The 19,039-nt window shown below is 49.2% G+C and overlaps 1 protein-coding gene across 2 annotated transcripts in view; it reads left to right on the forward strand.

Moving 5' to 3' along the window:
* Positions 1-1,526: 1,526 nt before the first annotated feature.
* Pfkp (phosphofructokinase, platelet) overlaps positions 1,527-19,039 on the forward strand; it is a 59,240-nt gene continuing 41,727 nt past the window's right edge. Inside the window, exons 1-2 of one of the 2 annotated variants that reach the window (XM_047520376.1) lie at positions 1,527-1,719; positions 13,855-13,928. In XM_047520376.1, coding sequence (XP_047376332.1) covers positions 1,608-1,719; positions 13,855-13,928 — 186 coding nt within the window. In that variant the 5' untranslated portion in view covers positions 1,527-1,607. The remainder of the gene's footprint in view (positions 1,720-13,854; positions 13,929-19,039) is intronic. The other variant, XM_047520375.1, reaches the window with a different exon arrangement.

The raw sequence follows: 19,039 nt of genomic DNA on the forward strand, positions 1-19,039 counted from the left end.
ATGTACAACCACCAAAATGGGAAGTTATACTCCATGTATATATGACATGTCAAAATACATTCTACTGTCATGTATAACCAAAAAGGACAAATAACCTAAAAAAGAAAACAAACAAGAAAAAAAAAAAAAAAATCCCACCTGCTATTCTCTTCACTGAGTGCTGAGGCTCAGCCATTAGACCAGCAGCTCTCATATTCTGCATTCATCGGAGTAACCTAAGGAGCTTGTTAAAAATACATATTCCCTAGTGCCTTCCTAGAAGCTGGACCTCAGGGGTGTGCAGAGAAATCAGTGATTCTGATGATCTCGGGGCTTAGGAACTGCTCCGCCAATTCTGGCCCAGACAGAGATCAGACCATCCGTTGGAGGCAAACAACCTAAGTAAACTCGCGTACCACCGTCTTTTGTCTAGGGTTGCCCTAGAGTAAGACTAGTTTATGTTGTTGCTTTTGCAGACTTTGTTCAGTTTCTTTATTTTCTTTATCATTCAGTTAACATTTATTGGTCAGAAGGGCTCAGGGGCTACAATCCCTATCCTGAACCATGGTGTGGGGCCTTTTCTTCACTTGGGGTAACCACTGAAGGAAATGCCTGTCTCAAGAGAGTGCTTCCTGGGTGGGGGGAGGGCACCTCCACCACAGCACAGAACCTGGCACCAGGTGACGCTCCATAGAACTTACTGCTAATCAATCGCACACATGTTGAATATAGATATTTAAGACTTTGGAGTTTCCACTAGAGCAGGCCATGATGGGTTTCCTTACTTAGGAATGGCTGTCCCACCCCCAGGCCCCAGACCTTCCTTGTCTGGCCCTCTCCGCTCCATGTGGATTCTCCAGACCAAGCCCGGACGCCAGGGTGTCTCTGAGGGTGGCGTCCATAAGTCCTCCTACTCTCAATTCCTTCTTTCTGTCAGCCTGGAGCTGGAGGACCCAGAAGCGCTAGTGCTCCTACGACGACCCGGGAAATGACAGCTCTGTCCTCAGTCAGTGCCTCCAACTTGAGATCCATCACAAGTTCTTCCTCCCTGACCTCAAAAGGTGAAACCTGTAGGCTCCCGGAGAAAAACGGCGGGGCACCCCACTATTCCCAGCGCCTCCCCCGGAAAAATCCTGCGGGAAGCAGGCGTGCGTCCATGTGGCGACAGGGACCCCAACCGCAGGGGTCGCCTGGGCTCTCCAGGAACCTGCAGCCCCACCCAAGCAGTTCCTACCTAAGGCAGCGAGATTCTCCCGCAGAACTCTGGCCACCTGCTGCGCTCCGCCCACCTGCGGCCTCCCCGCCCCAGGTCTTGACGCTTGGGGTCTCCCCACCCGGGATGCCCCCGCCAAGCCTCCCCCTCCCCGACCTGCTCCACCTGCAAAGTCTGGGGTCGCGGCAGCCCCCACCTGCCTCGCCCCTGCACCCCACACCCCGACGCTGGCGCGCCCGCGTGCCCGGCCCGCGCGCGCCAGTCCCGCCCGCCAACGCCCATTGGCGCTCGGGCGGGCGGAGGCGGTTCCTGCCCGGCGCGGGCGGGGCGGCGGTTCCGAGGCCCGCGCGCGTGGGCCAGGTCCTCACTGCTTGCTGCGTACCCGAGCGAACCGGCGCCCTTCGGCCTCCTCGCCATGGCCAGCAGCGCCCCGGCGACCCCCAGGGGGTCCTTCCCGAGGTTCCTGGAGCACCTCTCCGGGTCCGGCAAAGCCATCGGTGTGCTTACCAGCGGCGGGGATGCCCAAGGTGCGCGCCCGCCCGCTTCCCGAACCCGGGCGGGAGAGGAGGGCGGCGGGGGGGAGGGGAAGAACCTGGGAGTAACGTTGCGGGAGCACGGCTGGGGAGGGAACCGAGGAGCAGGGATGGGGCTGGAGTACCAGGGGAAAGTGATGGGGAAGATGACAGGGGAGGGCCCTGGAGAAGCGATGGTTTAGGGCTGGGGAGAAGCCCTGTATCTGGCACCATCAGGGGTAGCGGAGGGGCGACGGGGACCGGCGATGGGGCTTCATTGCGGGGCGGGTGCTGAGGACAGAGAATATGGCGGTAGGATTCTTCATCGGGAGGATAAATTAATGTCCACCTCCGGGTCTTTTTAGTGGCTCATGCTGGCCATGGGGTGGAACCGCCCTCCGAGATCGTTCTGTATGTGAGTCTAGAATGGGCCCGGCATCCCCTCCAGAGCTCCAGTACAGCGCGCTCCCTCAGATACCACGGTGCCCGCCCTTAGCTGGCTCTTCCCAGCCCCCTGTTGTAGGGAAACAGCCCCGCGCCCACCCCGCGGCGCCGGCGTAGTCCCCGCTGCTGCATTGCGGGACGCGGCGGGGTCGCGCGGGGTCCCTCCTCGGTGCTGCCGCCGCGAAGCCGCAGCGCCCGACGTTCCCGCTGGGAGACTTTAAGCAGGGTTTTTTTCCGCTCTTACCTCCTGTCGTCTTCCGGCTTATGACAAAACTGAAAACAAAAATGGGTCACTAGGCCCTCCCCGCCAGCCTCCCCTGGACGGGAAAGACCAGGAAGCCGGGACTCCGGGACGTCACCAGCACCCGGGTCGCGGACTCCAGGCTGCCCTTTACCCCAACGTGGAGACTGATTTCAAGGCGGAAGGGACCCAAGCCCGGGACCCTTGGACCTGGAGGGTGGTCAGCCGCGCACAAGGCCTTTTACCCGGGGCGCACGTGGGGCGCTGGGGTCCCCTGGCGGTCGGGTTTCCTGGTCCACGTAAATCCCTAGCGAGGATAAGCCAGCACTCGAAAGTGGATCGGCGCTTGTCAGGCGAACACGCCCTTGGAGCCTTCAAGATCACGCGGGCTGGAGACATGTTCCCCGAGCTGGGCTTTGGTTTTTATTTTCCCCTCTTCTCGGTGCCCCCAGATGAGTACCGAGGCACTGATGGCTTATTCCTCCCGTTTCGAGGCCACACGCCGTGGAGGGATGCTCAGGGGATGAGCCGGGCACCCTCGCCTGCTGCCCACTGTGCGGATGACCTTCCCTTCGCCCTTGAGCAGGGCGGGGCCGGGCCGGTCGCGGGGGCGGCAGGTTGGGGAGCTGTGAGCACCGCCCCGCCTGCTGCCCGGAGCCTACGTGATGCCCAGCCCGTCGCCGCCCCTGCGCCTTAGCCGGGACAGGAGGGGCAGCATCCTAGGAGCCTAGCGTCAGGTGCGCCCGGTGCCAGCGGCGGAAGCCCGTGCTGCGACGTGGGGTTTCCCAGTGAGACTGTCCTGATTCTATTAAAGGCTGTGAGCGCTGCACCAGTCACCGCCGGCACCACCAAAAAAGCAGGATTGCTCTAGGATTGGTTTGATAGTAAGGAGAGACCCAGTGAAAACATTCCTTATGAGGGGCTGCTTTCCTAGAGAAAGAAAACAGTGAGAGAGCAAAGGTTGGAGTTGGAAAAACAGGAGACTGAAACAGGAGATAGCATCGCCTGCGGTATTTAAATAAACGGTTAAAGATGTGCTTGTGTGGGGCAGCTTGAAGGTCTGTCTTGTGACCTGAGTGGATTCCAGTCCAAGGGCTTCAGAAGGATCTGCATCCTTCCAGATACCTCGCGCTAGGTCAAATTAGGAAACACTTTGAATCTTATCCTGGGCTGCCCGAGAAGAAGCCGTCACCACAGGAAGAGGAACTGGTCTCTAAGCCACCAGAGCTGCACATCAAGATTATCGTCGAATTGAGACACTATATTGGTTGAAAAAGTATTTATAGGTCATTCTTTTGATAACCTGTCTGAACGTTTGCCAGAATACTTGGTGTAGAAGCCTATGAGATACTTCCGCAATTTACAAAATCAGTATTCTCTGTTACTTATTCTGAATCTGTCATTTGTGAGGGGTTATAAATACTTAGTAGCTTACTTAACACTAACATGTCCATCGCTCCATTTCAGCAGAAAAAATCCCTTGAAAACCAACATTATATGAGAACTGTGTGCTTGGTCAGTATAGCATCAGGTTAATGGGAGATGGCTGGTCTTAGCTTAACAGGTGGCATGGAATATGACCTCCTGCTTTTTCAACTGTCACGTCTGGGCTGTCCCTGGAGAAACTAGCCAGAGTCAGCTGTCTGGGCGGTCGCACTTGCGGGAGGATGAAGCCATCGTTCAGTTTTCTTTAAGTTCCATGCAAGCCACTGTTTCCTGTTGTGATGTTATCTTGGACCTGTTTCAGAGTTAGTTCACATGTTGCTCTCTGAGAAAGCTGGCCTCAAGATAGGCTCAGAGGCTCTGGTCTTGGCAGTAACAGCTTTACCAATCCTTAGAGGAGGTTATTCCTGGAGATGGTATCTATTATGCTCCCATGCTTCACCATTTTGCCTTCACTGTATCAGTACTTGATTTTCCCTGAGAGAGAGAGAGAGAGAGAGAGAGAAAAGAATTTTTCACATAGCTAGAGATCAAGGAAAAGTATTTAGTCTCATTTTTAGGGTCATTTTCTAATTGGATATGGAATTACAGTAAAATTTCATAGATAGCTATAGGGACTATTTGTTGTGTGCATTTTATTTACTAAGAGCTTTACAATTTCTGTCTCCAGGATCTCATCATGTAGACCCGGGATATGTATTTCTTAATTTTGGACATGGGGAGAAAGATCCACAGAAAGATGAGTTAAAAATTTAGGCAAGGCCCTGAGGCTCCAGAGAGTTTGGCAAGATTTAAACTAAGCTTTGAAATCTGATCCCCCAGACTCTCCACTAGACCATGTTCTTAGCAGGTCTTTCTTGGTGATGCTTTGTGATCTAGTCTTGCTCCAATGTGAGCAGAGCCCTTCTTACTCTAATTTATAAGAAGGGCCCTGGGGCAGCTTTTTCTAGTGGAACAGAAAATGCCTTTTTATCGTAATGACCATCAAGGTGGCTAAAATGATGTACCATCACACTTGATATCAAAGTGATAGAGCATTTTTATTCCCAATGGAGTTTATATTACCTAAAGTAAAACTGAAAGTCCCCCAGCTGTATTCCTGACTCCTTTAGTCCCCACATTAAGAAAGAGTATTTCAAGGTGATTTTTTTTCATCTTCTTTAGTTACACAGTGTTTCTGCAACATTAATTGATTTCACTTTCATCTAAAATTAAGCTCTGCATTACTGTATAGACAGGTTTGCCATGACTTAGTACCCACCCTCAAACAATTCTGTTTCACACACCAAAAGTTATCCATGGTCTTAGATACAGGCTGCGGTGTTTGCAGGGCCTCGTATGTGGTGGAGCTGAAAATGAATGCTCAGGAGTCAGAGTGGATCCTTAGGGTAAGTAGAGGGTGCTAAGGTGTTCAAGGGCATCCTTTTTCCCTAAGGCAAGGAGAACATTAATGCCATACTTATGGACAGTACATATAGTTTAAGTCTTTCTAATCACAGAATAACTAGCGCTGAGTGACTGTTCTGTTGCAGGCTGCCCCAGGTGTTGACTTATCCCCATTTTACACAATGCACTTGAAACCTGAGATGAACTGGCATTCCAGAGTTTGCAGAGCTAAGTGTTAGTGCCTGGCCACATGGCTGCAGAAAAGGAGGCAGCCTGGGGTGCACACACGTCAGCTCATGGCTGTATTTCCAGCACCCAGCACGGTCCAGGGCAGGTGGCAAATTCTCAAATGTTTGTTGGTGGTTCCCCACCTGGAGTCACCCTTGAAGTGAAAAGTGATCAGGGTTCCAACTAGCTTTCATGAGGTCATCCAAGTGAATGACTCAAAAGTTCTCTGTGATCCTCAGAGCAGTATGAGTAAACTCATGCCTCAAGTTGAGAATTGCCACACTGTAGACGGAAGTATGAGGAACCTGTAGACATGACCAGAGTGCGAGCTGGTTCTTAAGTAGCGCAATCTGTTCTCCATATTTACAGATTCAACCAACCTCAGGTTGAAAAATAGTTTTTAAAATTTTTAATATTTATATTCTGTTACATATTATAAGTAATTCAGACATGATTAAAAGTGTATTAAGGATGTGTGTAGATTTATGAAAATTCTACACTACATCATTTTGTAGAAGGGACTTGAAGCATTGAAGGTTTTTGATGTTTTTGATATCTGAAGGTATACCTAGACCCTATACCTGGAGGAGATACCAAGGGACAACGGTATTTATTGAGCACCCAGGTCAGAGTCCTGCTTGGGCCCCGTCAGTGCCCAGAGCTTGCCTAAGAGCTAGTAAGATGCAAAGGGAAATTGGGAATACTGGCCTCTGGTCTCACACAGCCCTCAGTATCCTGGAACTCTGTATGCCTGTTCTTTAATGAGATTTTTTTAGTTGAAAATGTAATGATTAATTTAGCATAAATCAGTGGGCCTTGAAGCAATGCATGAAAATTGTGGCATAGCCCAGTTGTGTGGGCGAGTCGTAGGTTGGTGTAACTGCATCCTCTTCTACGTGTGCCATATGCAGACCACCCTAAGGGTGGATATTTTGTCATCTTCACAAAAGGCATATTTTCCTCTTTGGTTCCAGATGCTAAAAGCTTTTGGTAGAGAACTCAGACCTTCTAGCAGGAAGAATTGGGGATATTTAAATAAGCTCCACCAAACTTGGGAACTTTCAGAAGCCACTAAAATGAGAAATGAGAGGATAAATTATCAGCATGTTAAGGGCAAACATCAGTTTACAAAGCTTCATCCACTACCATTGTGATGATATTAAAATGCATATATGGAAAAAGAACATGCTAGATATTAAGGAAACGATTGAGTCACTTTTTGAGTTTTTTTTTTTTATCAAGCTTTATCTGGTGGTGTATTTTTATTGGTTGCAGAGTATCTGTGGGAGTCTACAGTTCCTCTTCATTAGTTCTCTTTTCTTTGCACCTTTGCCATCCTGGACTTTATTTGAAATTACAGTAGCTGTGCTTGTCTGGAAGAAAGAAGCAGCAGAAAATGGCAGAACAGTGTACTTGAAACTCAAGAGACTTATTTATAGATCCTTGTTCCTGGCTGTGCTATCTACTAGTGGTGAGATAGGGTCGTGGTTTTTTTTTTTTTTTTTTGTCTCCCATTTGCAGCATGAAGACATTGGAATCACTGGCTCTTCTCTCCCTGCCCCCCTTTCCTCCCCCAACCCTTATCTTAACTAAAGTCTTCAGGCGAAATAGGAAGTCAAAGAAACAGTGCCTGAGGGCTCTGAGCCCCTGTCAGTGTTTTCCCCAGGACCTGTTATCCTCTGCAGCCGCCTGAGGCTCCTGTGCAGAAGTGGGTGCTGAGTGTGGGGGCTAGGTGAGACTTGAGCCTCGCACTTGGAGGTCACTGGTGCTCAGGTCCCTGAGACCAGGCTTCCCTGAAGTTTTCCCAAGAGGACACCATCCCAGGAGTTCCACGTGATGGTTTTCTGACCTTGACTCTATTTTTTAAACACACATTGTCTAAAAATGTGTAGATAAAGGGACTAACCAGAAGTGCCCTGATTAGAAAATGACTGAGAGGGTGACATACAGTCACCTCAGGCTCAGTCAGTCAGTCATTCCTTCTCATGGTTTCAGATCTGGGCCAATGTTATGCAGATTTGCTTTCTGTTTTAATGCAGTCATTTCACGGTGAACAGCCTTTCATGTGTCAGGGAGGGTCAGGCAGAACTGCAGAGCACCCTGTCTTGTCACTATCACTTTGGGGTGGATGGACTGTGTATCTCAGCAGCTGCTGAGAGCTGAGAAGGAAGCTGGACCAGGGAGAAAGACCTGCTGTTTCAGGGAGAGGGAGGAGCCCACAGGAAGCTGCTCTCCAGGACCAGGGAGTCGGGGCCCAGGGGCCAATGGGAGGAAGTGGTCTTGGGTCTTGGGTGGGTCCTGGCCACTGGTAGACCAGGTGAGGGACTTTGCATTCACATCGTGTGAACTGGGAAGCTGCGTGAAGGCTACTGGCTACTTCTGATAAAGGTGGCTTTGTGCAGTGGAGGGGAGAGGGAGCAGGGAGACTGGGTTAGGGACTCAGGAGGAAAGGTATCAAGCCTCCAGTGGAGGTTTGAGGGGTGGTGGGGCTGGGTCCTGTGGCAGGATGCCCGCATGGCTGTTGGCTTCAATGGATGGAGGAGACCAAGGTCTTGAGTGTGTTGGGGCGTGGGATGGATAGGAACACACCTGCTGTGGCAGGAAGAGAGTGCGTGAGCAGAGGTTGATACGGGTGGGATGGTTGACAGGTATTTTTTACAGCAGTGTTTTAATAACAGGAAAAAAGTTGGGAGAGGGCCCTGTGAAAAATGACCCACAGGAAATTAATTCCATCCGTGTTCCTGGAATGGGTCACTCACCAGCTTTGAAGAGCTTCGTGTCCATCAGTGTGGCGAGATGTTCACAGCTCTTCAGGACTCGAGTGCACCTCTGTCCAATGGGAAAGAAGCCTGCATAGGTAGCCAGTGTTTTATAGGTAATTTCAGTTGATGTGGTTGCCACGTTAATCACGGTAGAAGAAAAAAGTGAAATTCTATAAAAATTTGTTTTCTTTTTTTTTTTTTTTTTTTTTTTTTTTTTTTTTTTTTGCGGTGCTGGGGAAAATTTGTTTTCTTTAACCCACTACTTCAGAATACAAGAATTGATTTGGGTGTTAATAAGATATTTAAATTATTTCCACGCCACGTCTTTGAGGACCACTGTGTGCTGGTACCTACCGCACATCCCCATCTGGGCAAGACACAGGTATCTTGACCAGATACATTTAACGACTAGTTAAAAGGTCCCAGTGAGCTTTCTGTGGAAGCTTTGCCTAAGTGCAGGGAACAGTGGTGACATTTGCAGAGTTCCCGGCACACTTCCTGGGGCCTTTGCTCCATGGCCACTTGCTGACTTCCCTCACCTTCTTCAGATCTTTCCTCAAACACCGGTTTTCTTGGAGACCTCCTCTTCCCTGACCACCGTAGCCTCCCCGGCATGCTCTCCGCCCTGGGCTGCCCCTGTCCTCATCTGCTTATTTTCCTCCTTAGCACTAGTGCCCTTTCACCAGTGTGCAGTTCATGTGTTGGTCGTGTTCATTGGTCTCTCCTGACTGCGACAAGCCGCAACAGGGTCTGTTTTGTCAATGTTGTATCCTAACAGTACCCGACACAGAGGAGGCCCGCGATCCTCGTGTACTGGGTGGATGGTGGAATGGATGAAGGCCTCCTCCCAGGTGTGTCTGCAGTTTACCCCCGACCTTGAGTCCTGATGCAGCGGGGGCTTGGGCAGCCCAGGAGGCCAGAGAGAGGCTTCCTGGCCTGATGACTTTGAACCCTGAAGGAGCCAGCATCCTGACAGGACTCCCCCTGGGATTCCTCCCTGCCGACATTACTCAAAGAGTAAATTTAGCGAAGAACTTCAGTGGCAAGAGTAAGATGGGGCATATTTTAAATTCATCTTTTGTAAGAGAAGCCAGCCACCTGGCTTTATTTTTCAAAATGGAATTTAAATATTGAAATTAGTAAGGGAATGTACGTAAGTACTGGGAAGTATTCGAAAAAAGTGCTTCAGTGCTGTCAAACAAAAGGTCAAGTGAGGAGACTTATTCCACTATTCAGATAAGAAATAAAGGGATGGGCCCAAATTAGTTTATTAGAATAAATTGTTTCTCATTTTCGGTTGATTTCATTTTTAATTAGCATACAGTATTTTATACTAATTATGGGATACAGTGTTGTAAAGTGATATATGTAAAAGGTGTGTAATAGATCAGTGTAGTTAGCCTTTCCACCCCCTCAAAAAGCATCATTTCTAATGATGCACAATTTAAATTTTATGAGAGCAGAATCTCAAGAAACATTTGGAAACGGGGAGGTCCGCCTCAGAGTGGCCCACGAATGAGGACTGACCTGATGCTTTCTTGCCAAACCCTGCTGTGGGCACATGCAAGACTAGAGCCTCAGGAGAGAAGTTACGCACACTGAAGTTGAGCAGGAACCCATTGAAAATAAGTAGTATCAAGAAAATAATAATCTGTCCGTTCGGTTGCCCTGAATCATCTCCCACTTAGCTAGCCGTCTCAAGGTTTGTTTTTGTCTCTGGTTCCCATAACTGGATTGTATGTTCCCTGAGGACTGAGGATTAGATTTTGGCAAATTATGAAGAGGTTACTTTCCCAATACCAGGATTCCTGCTTGGTAGGAGGATTACATTTTCCCACGGAAATGCCGACGAACGTTGTTTGGATTCCTGGGTCTGGCTACCAAAACCCAAACAGAATGAATGAACCCCACTGGGCCTGAGCTGTCCCTAAAAACAGTAGCTTGAGTGTTGAGCAGAAAACCCTGAAACGGTCCTTTGTCCCAAATGGCCTCTCAGCTGAACCCAAGGACAGCCCTGAGCAAAATGAGGAAACAGGGAATGTTGACCCACAAGGCTGTAAAACCAGTTGGAGTTGCAGGGATTGGTGACTCGACTGCTTTCTTCCTGCCTTGCCTCCTGTCCTTCACCCTGCTGTGGCCCTTCCTAGAACACCTTTGGGTTCTCCTGCCCACAGTGTTAAGCTGGAGGCAGCTCTTTGCAGCGTTGGTTGATCACATCCCAAAGCAGAGCATTTACAGCCCAATGGGGCCCCACCCATAAGCAGTTAAATAGGAATCTGGCCCCTGCAGGCATTCTTATCTTGAAGTCTCTGGTGGTGATTCCTATGCATGGTCTTTGTAATAGGTGAAATTGGGAAACTTTTAAGTTAAAAGAAGAGGAGGGTTTAGATTACTACTTCACCATTTATTGATTTTGTCACCTTGAGCAAATCAGAGCCCAACTGCTCAGGGTCCTGGGAGGTGGCAGAATCTCAGCAGGCTTCCTTCCTGGTCCCAACAGGATGCTGCCAGTTCCTGAGCTGCAGAAGTGAAAAGGGCCAGCTGGCTTTACTCTGTTAGGGTGACTTGCAAGTGAAAAAAAAACCCTCTAGGACTTAGAGCTGCGCTTCTTAGAGTGTGGTTCCCACAACAGCAGGGAGCCTGTTAGGAAATGCCAGCTCTGGCTCAACCCAGCCGACCCCCAAGGGGTTCCAGCCAGGTGCGGGGACTGCTGCAGGGCCTAAGGCTGAAGGGGAAGCCAGTTCTTCTCCCCCAGGTGAGGGCAGGGGGCGGGAGGCGGCCTGGGGGCTCACCTTGTCTATTGTATCAAGCTTTTAACCTTCAGTCCTCCTGTCATTTCTTTTCCATGGACATTTCCCAGTCCCCACGGTTCTTCGTTAATATGACATTATGAAAGGCCCTGGGAAACGTGTCTTCAGAGAAGGGGAGCAAACGGAAAAGGGCTCTCGGTGTGACTTTAATCCCCTGGTGCCACCCAGGGTCTGTACGTGTTATAGTACCGGTAGCTTTAAGTCCTAGAACAGTAGAGTCGCTCGGAGGGATCTGGGAATTGCCACTTTTATCCCTAAGTGTAAGGCTGGAGGTACACCTGACCCTGCCCCCTGAGAGATGCCCGCATCAGTGAGCAAGTGCCATGTGGTGCCACAGGTGTGAGTGCGCAGGGGCAGCTGCCTCCCTGCAGGGGCTAAGGAGAGACAGGTGACGGGGAGGCCAGGAGGTCATCTTTGAGGGGCAGGAGACGGAAGGATAAGGAAGAGCCTCCAAGGAGGAGTGCTGGCCCGGGATGCTGAGCTTCCAACAGGCACTTCCTGAAACCACCACACAGACAGGAGAGTCCCCAGAGCAAGGGCTTAGAGCTCCGCTGAGGTATCATCCAGGGGAGGAGCGAGGCACAGGAGTGCTTTCAAACAGAACATTTGTACTGATGTTGAGGGCAAAAATCGTGTACAGGAAAGTGATACCGCCAGTTGTGGGTGATGAGTTCTGCTTCCTCAGATGTTGGAGTGTGAACATTAGAGAAGCACTCCGAGGCAAGCACACAGAGCAGGTTTTATTTAAAGGCAGTGACACAGACTTCTCCAGGGAGGGAAACGGAGGCCATGGCTGGTGTTCTGGTATCCCCAGAAGTGAGAGCGCCCTGCATCTTTTATAGACCAAAGTTTCCTTCCGTCTCCTGCTCTCTCCGCACTCATCTCTCTCCTTTCTGGGTAGATACACAGGTGACTGGGCCCAGGAGATACTGTGGGATGGCCATGGGGTGAGTAGGTGGACTGGAAGGGCCAAGGTGGAGTGAGCAGCAGCCCAGGGGGTGCGGATTAGTAGCTCTTGCCAGCTCAGGAGTTGCTTCATTAACACCTTTTTGGGAGGGGTGGTGTCAAAGGGCCTTGGAGACATGAACATTCCAGTCTCCCTGGGGTGGTCTCCAATGGGCTTCCATTGTTTGTACGGGATCACCTATTGTACATTAACTGTCTGTCTTTAATTCTGGCTTCAAAAGAAGTGTGGACCAGTGTACAGGAGCCATGCAGCCTCAGTTCAAGTTTTCAAGGAGGCGGAAGCTTATGTGGCTGTTCCCGCACCTGTAATTATTTTATAAATTAAAAGGATGTATTGATGAGTTATTTGCAGAAACTCAAAAAAGAGAACAAATTGCTTCAGTCATCCTGGCAGATATCTGGTGTGGATCATGTTTGAGGGATACGGACTCAGGGAGAAGTGTTAGGAAAAGGCGTCATTTTTATAGATAGCAGCTATGGGAGGTATTGGTAGTATCCAGTTTGCACCACACAGAAGAAAATCGTGCTGCCAAGCAAGAGAGTACAAGAGAAAGAGAAAAATAACAGGATAAAAGAATCCATTGTATTTTGAAATGAGTTTAACCTTCTTGGGAGATGGCCCCCAGTTAATTCAGCAGGTTGTTAAAATTTCTTCATAAAGTAAACTGGGTTTTAATATGAAGTAATAAGGGCATGAAACTTGCACATGTATGTAGGCATCAGATGTATGTCAGCATGTATTTATCTCTGAGACAATCCCAAGGTTTTTCAGCTGAAGAGATATTGTCATTCAAAAGTGTAGCCTTCAAGAAGTGTGCCTGGCCCAACATAATTTAGGATATCTTAAACCATCTTTTGGGCCAGTGCACCATATAAGTATACTCAAGTTTAGTCTCCTTGTGGATCACAGTATACTCTTGAAGAACCACAGCTCCTTTTAATAGGGCACTTACTTGCCAAAAGACATTGTCCATGTATTCTGTAACATCTCTAGTTCTGACATTTATTTCCATAATATAAATACACAGAGGAGCAAGATTGGGAGTGGTTGGGTGTCTAGGAGCAATTTCACTGAAAGCTCCGGTGTTCCCCCTTCCGAGGGCATCTTTTAGGACCTGGTCCTCAATCCTTTCCATTTTTCTTGTGATGCCCTTAGCTCATTAGCTAGAGCAGTGATACAGGACTGCCTGTATCAAGTTCCATGCCTTGGGGGTGATTCGAGCAAGTTGTCAACCTCCAGAAACAGGACTTAAGTGGAAAGCGAAGCAGATTCAAGTCCAACAAACAGACTTATGTGATTACACGTTGCATGTGGCTGCTCTTAGTTTAAGTGTGACAGATGTCCTTGAGTTATCCAGATTCCTTTTACTATTGGCAGTAGGCAGGTTGGGTTTATCTTCTAATAAAATTGCATGACTTATTTTGCGCTTAAGACCATCACTTGATGGTTTATTACACTGGTAGCTGGTAATGAAATAACCCGTTTTTCATCTCCTCAAATCTCAGATCTGTCACCCTTTTCAGTATTGATTTCTTGGACTGTGGCTAACTCTCAACACATGTCTTCTCTGTTGTCCTGCAATTAATGGGTGGAGCTGCTTGGGAGCTCACACCAAGTCGGGGCAGCGATGTGCTGAACTCAACGTGCTCCGGGTTCTTTTATGGCGTTACCCAGTACCCATCGATGGGTGACCTTGCTTTCCTGTTTCTCTTAATCCTTACACTAATCCCAGAGGTCTGTGTCACACATCAGGGAAAAGAAACACAGGGGAGGTTTCGCAATTTACCTGCAGTCTCGGTTAATTAATGGCAGAACCCCGTTAATGGGCCTCAGGCTCTTGAGTAACGATTGTTCCTGTTCCTTTCTCAGGTATGAACGCTGCTGTCCGTGCTGTGGTGCGCATGGGAATATACGTGGGGGCCAAAGTGTACTTTATCTATGAGGTCAGTGTATGCTTCCCATTCATTGTTTGTGTGTGCCTCCCACCTGCACAGAGCTCCGTCCTCGCAGGCCTCTCTCCCTCCTGTCTCCTAAAGCTGAGCACCGGAGGTGAGGGGAGAAAGGAGATGAGACCGAGCACAGAAGTCATTTTGGTATCAACTTCCTCTTCTCGATTTATAGGATCAGTGATCGCAAATGGTGGTATTTGTCTGTAGCTCTTATTCCAGTGCAAGTGATGTAGTGTTTTCCAATGTGGGCTGAGTTTGAACAGGCACTCTGGGAAATGGGGAAAACAGCCACTTTGAGCTTTTGGTCATTCATATGAAACCCAGGCCTCCACCCCACTCTCAGTTCAGGCTTTAGTTTCAGAATAAGAGTCCTGTGACCAAATAGCAGAGATGACTCTTGATTGACTTTTTTTTTTTGGGGGGGGGGTGCTGGGGATCGAACCCAGGGCCTTGTGCTTGCAAGGCAAGTACTCTACCGACTGAGCTATCTCCCCAGCCCCTCTTGGTTGACTTTTGAGGCCCTGACAACTTCGGGATAAGTAATAGTTGGATAAAAGGCGCTAATAGAGTTTGAACCACATTATTTATGTCAAGGACTATTTGGAAAAATGTACCTTTAACTTTTACATTTATAAGATATAGTTCTAAAAAATTGGAAGAAGAGAATATTTATTTTAAAATTGAATTTTTTTAAGATGGCCATTAGTAAGCATTGTAGTATGATTTCTCCCAACCCTGTATATATAAAAGATTGGAAAGAAATATATACATTTTGAAAAGTATAGCAAATATATTTTGTATGCTATATTTATACCTGCCATTAGGACTGTTTTCTATTTGCTATATTGATTCCAACTATTGCTTTATTTAATTTTGGTACTGGGGGATTGAACCCAGGGATGCTTTGCCACTGAGCCACATCCCCTTATTTTTTGAGATGGAGGGGGGGGTCTCACTAAGTTGCTGAGGCTGGCCTCTAACTTGCAATCCTTGTGCCTCAGCCTCCCCATTTGCTGGGTCTTACAGGCATGTGCCACCACTCCTGGCCCAACTCTTGCTTTAAATGCTCTGTCAGATGGATGGCATGTCGTGTACTTGGCCCTCACCTCTATGATTCCTGCCTCCAACATAGCCCTCTATCTATATGATATTTAAAACCACTCAGGGTTTTGTGTCACTGCCTTCCAAGATCTGGCATTGACTGAGATCAGAGGCATGAGCCTTTTAATGCCAGTGTCTGGTCAAAGTGATCTCAGAAACTTCAGGCCCACCCCCAGCCAGCACAGGGAAGCGGTGCCACCCATGCTTGCCAGACGGGGTGTGGCTGCATTCATCCCACTCCTGGGAGCTGGCGGGATTCCCTTCCCCATCCAAGTCATTCTCTCCTTTTGTGAAATGGCTGTTCCCGTTCTTTGCTCATTTGTCTACAGAACCGCTTGTCTATCATTTGCTGAAAAGAGGGTCTTCCTGTGTTTTGGTTTGCTTCTTTTGAAGCGTTTGGAGGTTTCTGCTTGCACTTATCTGGTTGGGGCGATTTTAAAATGATGAATTTAACCTCAGCGTTTCTGGACTGCTGTTTTATCATTTTTGTGTTTGGATTGGTTTAAGGTCAAATTGCCCTTGTGAATTTCCACTGCTGGCCTCTGGCCAGGCTCTGATGGCTGCTTTCCCCTGCTCACTGACGTGGAATGAGCACATTAGCGTTGGTGCCAGGGGCACCATCCTTGCCTCCACCCGACTACCTTCCAGTTTGCGTACAATCTCCAGTGCTGTCACCTGGACCTCCTGGCTGCCTTTTGCTCCTGCTGCTGCCGAGCGTGCCTGTGCACTCTGAGCTGGTTTCCGCTGGCCGCCTTGCCTTTCTGTCTTTTAAGAGGTGCGGTGTGCAGCCTGCCTTGGATCTGGAGGGAGAATTTGGCATTCTGTCCTGGGAGCTGTTCCTAATGAGTGAATGAGGTTTTCAAAAGCTCTTTGGAGCTGGAGCAGCCTCAGATGAGGTTTTTCTGTCGAAATTAGCAAAACATGTTCAACGGTATACAGGATATGTTTCCCCAGGAAACCTCGTGATCTCAGTGACTGCTACAATTCTTGGCTCTTGCTAATGCTTGAGTTTTACAAATGCCTTCACGACAGTGACTGACTTGGTCCTCATGGTGACTTTGTGGGTTATGGGATGGGAGGAAGGAAGTTATTTCTGTTATTTCACAGTGAAAGAAACCGATCCATCCATCACAGACAGTCTGTTTTCTCTGTGTCACTGTGTATCATTTTCAGGGCTAGGAAGGGTGTGTGACCTCTCAGGGTCAGGGAGTAACTGACCCCAAGGACATTGACGAGTATTTGGAGACTTTGTAAGGTCATTATTGGAGGGGTCATTGCTGGCATCTAGTGGGCAAGACCAGGCATGCTGCCTAGCACCCTAAGATGGACAAGGCAGCCCCCACCACTGATGATCAGCTGGCCTCAGGTATCAGCAGTGCTGAGGTTGAGCAGCCCTCCCTTACACCAGTGGTCAACCCTGCACTGAGCTTGGAAGTTGGTAGAAGGGAGATCGGGTAAGGCTGTGGACGTACAAGGGTTTCATCTTTGAAATAGTAACTGGCCGACTCTAAGTACTTGGTCGAATTCAGTGGTTTTGTTTTCCCGGTCCTGTGTGTGTCTGTTTTTAATTGGTCACTGTGTACCGTAGTTATCCACCTGTGGTCTGGTGGTCTTCAGGTGCCATCAGACCTCTGTCTACAAGACATGGCGCGTTTCAAATGGAGGAATTGATACGGAACACATATCATAGGCCTTCATCTAAGAGTATTTGGTCTTTCTTTTGAGGTAAACCAGATTTATCCTCTACGCTATTGTATTAAAGTTGCAACAGGGATTTGCTAGATGGGTCCTCAAGCTCGGAGGTTGAAAAGGCCCACCGTGGCCATCTGCAGTCTGAAGAGCCGGGGAAATTTGTAAGCTGCTCACTTTGAGAAGCTGGACCACCTCCATGTGAAAGTCCAGCCGTGCAGCCCCCAGCCATAGGCTGAAGGTCCGCAAGCTGCCTGGAGGGCCACTGGTACCAGTCTGCGTTCAGAGACTGAAGAACCCGGAGTCTGAGGTTCATGGGCAACAGCAACAAAAACAGCACCCTTGAGGAAGGGCACAAGCAGGATTGCAAGCGACCTCCTCCTGCTGCTGTTTCTTCTGTCAGGCCCCAGCCTGCTGGATGGTGCCACCCACGATCAGGGCAGATCTTCCTCCGTTCAGAGGCACATACAGCAGCCTTCCCTGAAACGCCCTCACAGAATGTGCTCAGCAAGGTCCAGGCAGCCCTCCATCCAGCCAGGTTAGCACCCAGAATCAGCCAGCACAGTTACCAGCTCAGAAAGTCGGGGCTCCGAGGTCCACGCTGCCCAGTAGGCAGCCGACTCCTGGTGGTCTGCAGGGGCTTCATTTGTCCTTTCCTCTCCGAAGGGGTGAACAGGGGAAGTTTGGGCCAGTGTGGGCTTCCCTTTCCTTCCCTTCCCTGGATGGGGAATGAGGAGTCCTGAGTCTGGTCAGCTCCCATCTCCTCGGGGAACCTCTGCAGTTCTTCCACTGAGATGTCGCCAAAGAGAATCCTGTGTGCAAATGTTGTTTAAGGGCTACTCTAAGTCCCATGGTGACTGTTGCAGCAGTAGTGGGCACCTGAGATAGAGGCTATGGAATATCTGAATGTGGTGGTGTACAGGCTTTAAAATCCTGTCTCACTGGGGAAGTGGGAACACACTGAAGATGAGCTCTGTTGAACTGAAAATGCCCAGAGATGATAAGGCGCTTCTCCTGATACTCCTACCACCCCCCTACAAAAAGGTCAGTCTCAGCGGAAGAGCTCTGTTGTTTATATCCCTACAGGAACATGGTCCTCCATATCTGCCTTGCCTTGGTTGGCGCACACTGGAAGCAGATCCTCAGACCAGAGGGCCTTGGCACACAGAGCAGGTTCTTTGCTCAGTAGCAATAAATGTCTCTACTTGGATCAGTTTGGAGCATCGTGTTCTCTCTATTATAGATTTAAAATCTTACATGTAGCTGACCTCTAAGGCCACCTATAAATCCTGGCTCCCTCACCCACTGAGATTTGTCCCTCACTCTGCAGAATCCCAGGTCTATAGGGGTGGGTTTGAGGAGATGCATGCTCCCGAGGCCCCAGGTGACACAAGCAATAATGTCCCTACTGCTTGCTAAAATCCAGTGTCTTCTGAATTTTGGTCTGCCGCTCAGAGTTTGGGTAAAGGATTGTGGACCTCTGGCGAGCGCCTTGGCGGCTCCATGAGTAAATTAGCTCTTAATCCCATGTCTTCATCTGTCCAGTGCAGAGGCTCGCTGCACGTGGAAGGGCCCTGCACTAGCGCAGGGGGGCTGTTTGTGGCCAGGCACAGCATCGGGGACTGCCTCTGATCTTTTTATAGACCTGCTGGAAATCATGGCTCCACGTGCCTTCTCCCTGAGCTCCACACGTTGTTGGAGCTTCTTTCTTGACCTCAGCTCTGTGGCATTCGGGACTGGGGAATTCTGGGAGGGGCACACTGCCGGAGATCCAGCAGCATCCCGTCCTGACCGACAAATGCCAGGAGCACCCCCACCCAGCAGTCATGACACTCAAAAATGCCTTCAGACGTAGGTAAATGTTCCCTTGGCAAAACCACCCTCATTGGGGACCACCGTTCCTGACATATTTGGGCTCAAATTTAGAAGAGCGTTTTTCTGGTTTTGGTACCACTTAGTATTTTACCGCATTTGTTCGTGTTTTTTAGTCTAGTTTCTGAATATTCCTACAGCTTTGTAGGTTACCATCAGACTAAAACAGTTAAACAGGTAATTACGAAAGGCTTCAATTAAAGGTTCTTTTTTTCCTCTCTGGTAGAGGACGTGTATTCACTGGAGTGTATTCACGGGAAAGCACTGGCATTTCTGGTAAAAGCCTGGCACTGGATTAGCCTGAGCTGTTCTATCTGGCTGCGGCTTGCAGACCTGTAAATCCGGGCCAGGCCTACGTGTGGTGCATGCGAAGCCCTTGGGCTCCGTGCTGGAGAGACGGGGAGGGCTGGCGGGTTAACCCGTTCTTCTCTACCTAGTCTTCC

Source organism: Sciurus carolinensis, chromosome 12 (genome assembly GCF_902686445.1).
Source record: "Sciurus carolinensis chromosome 12, mSciCar1.2, whole genome shotgun sequence".
In the NCBI taxonomy this organism is placed as follows: Eukaryota; Metazoa; Chordata; class Mammalia; order Rodentia; family Sciuridae; genus Sciurus; species Sciurus carolinensis.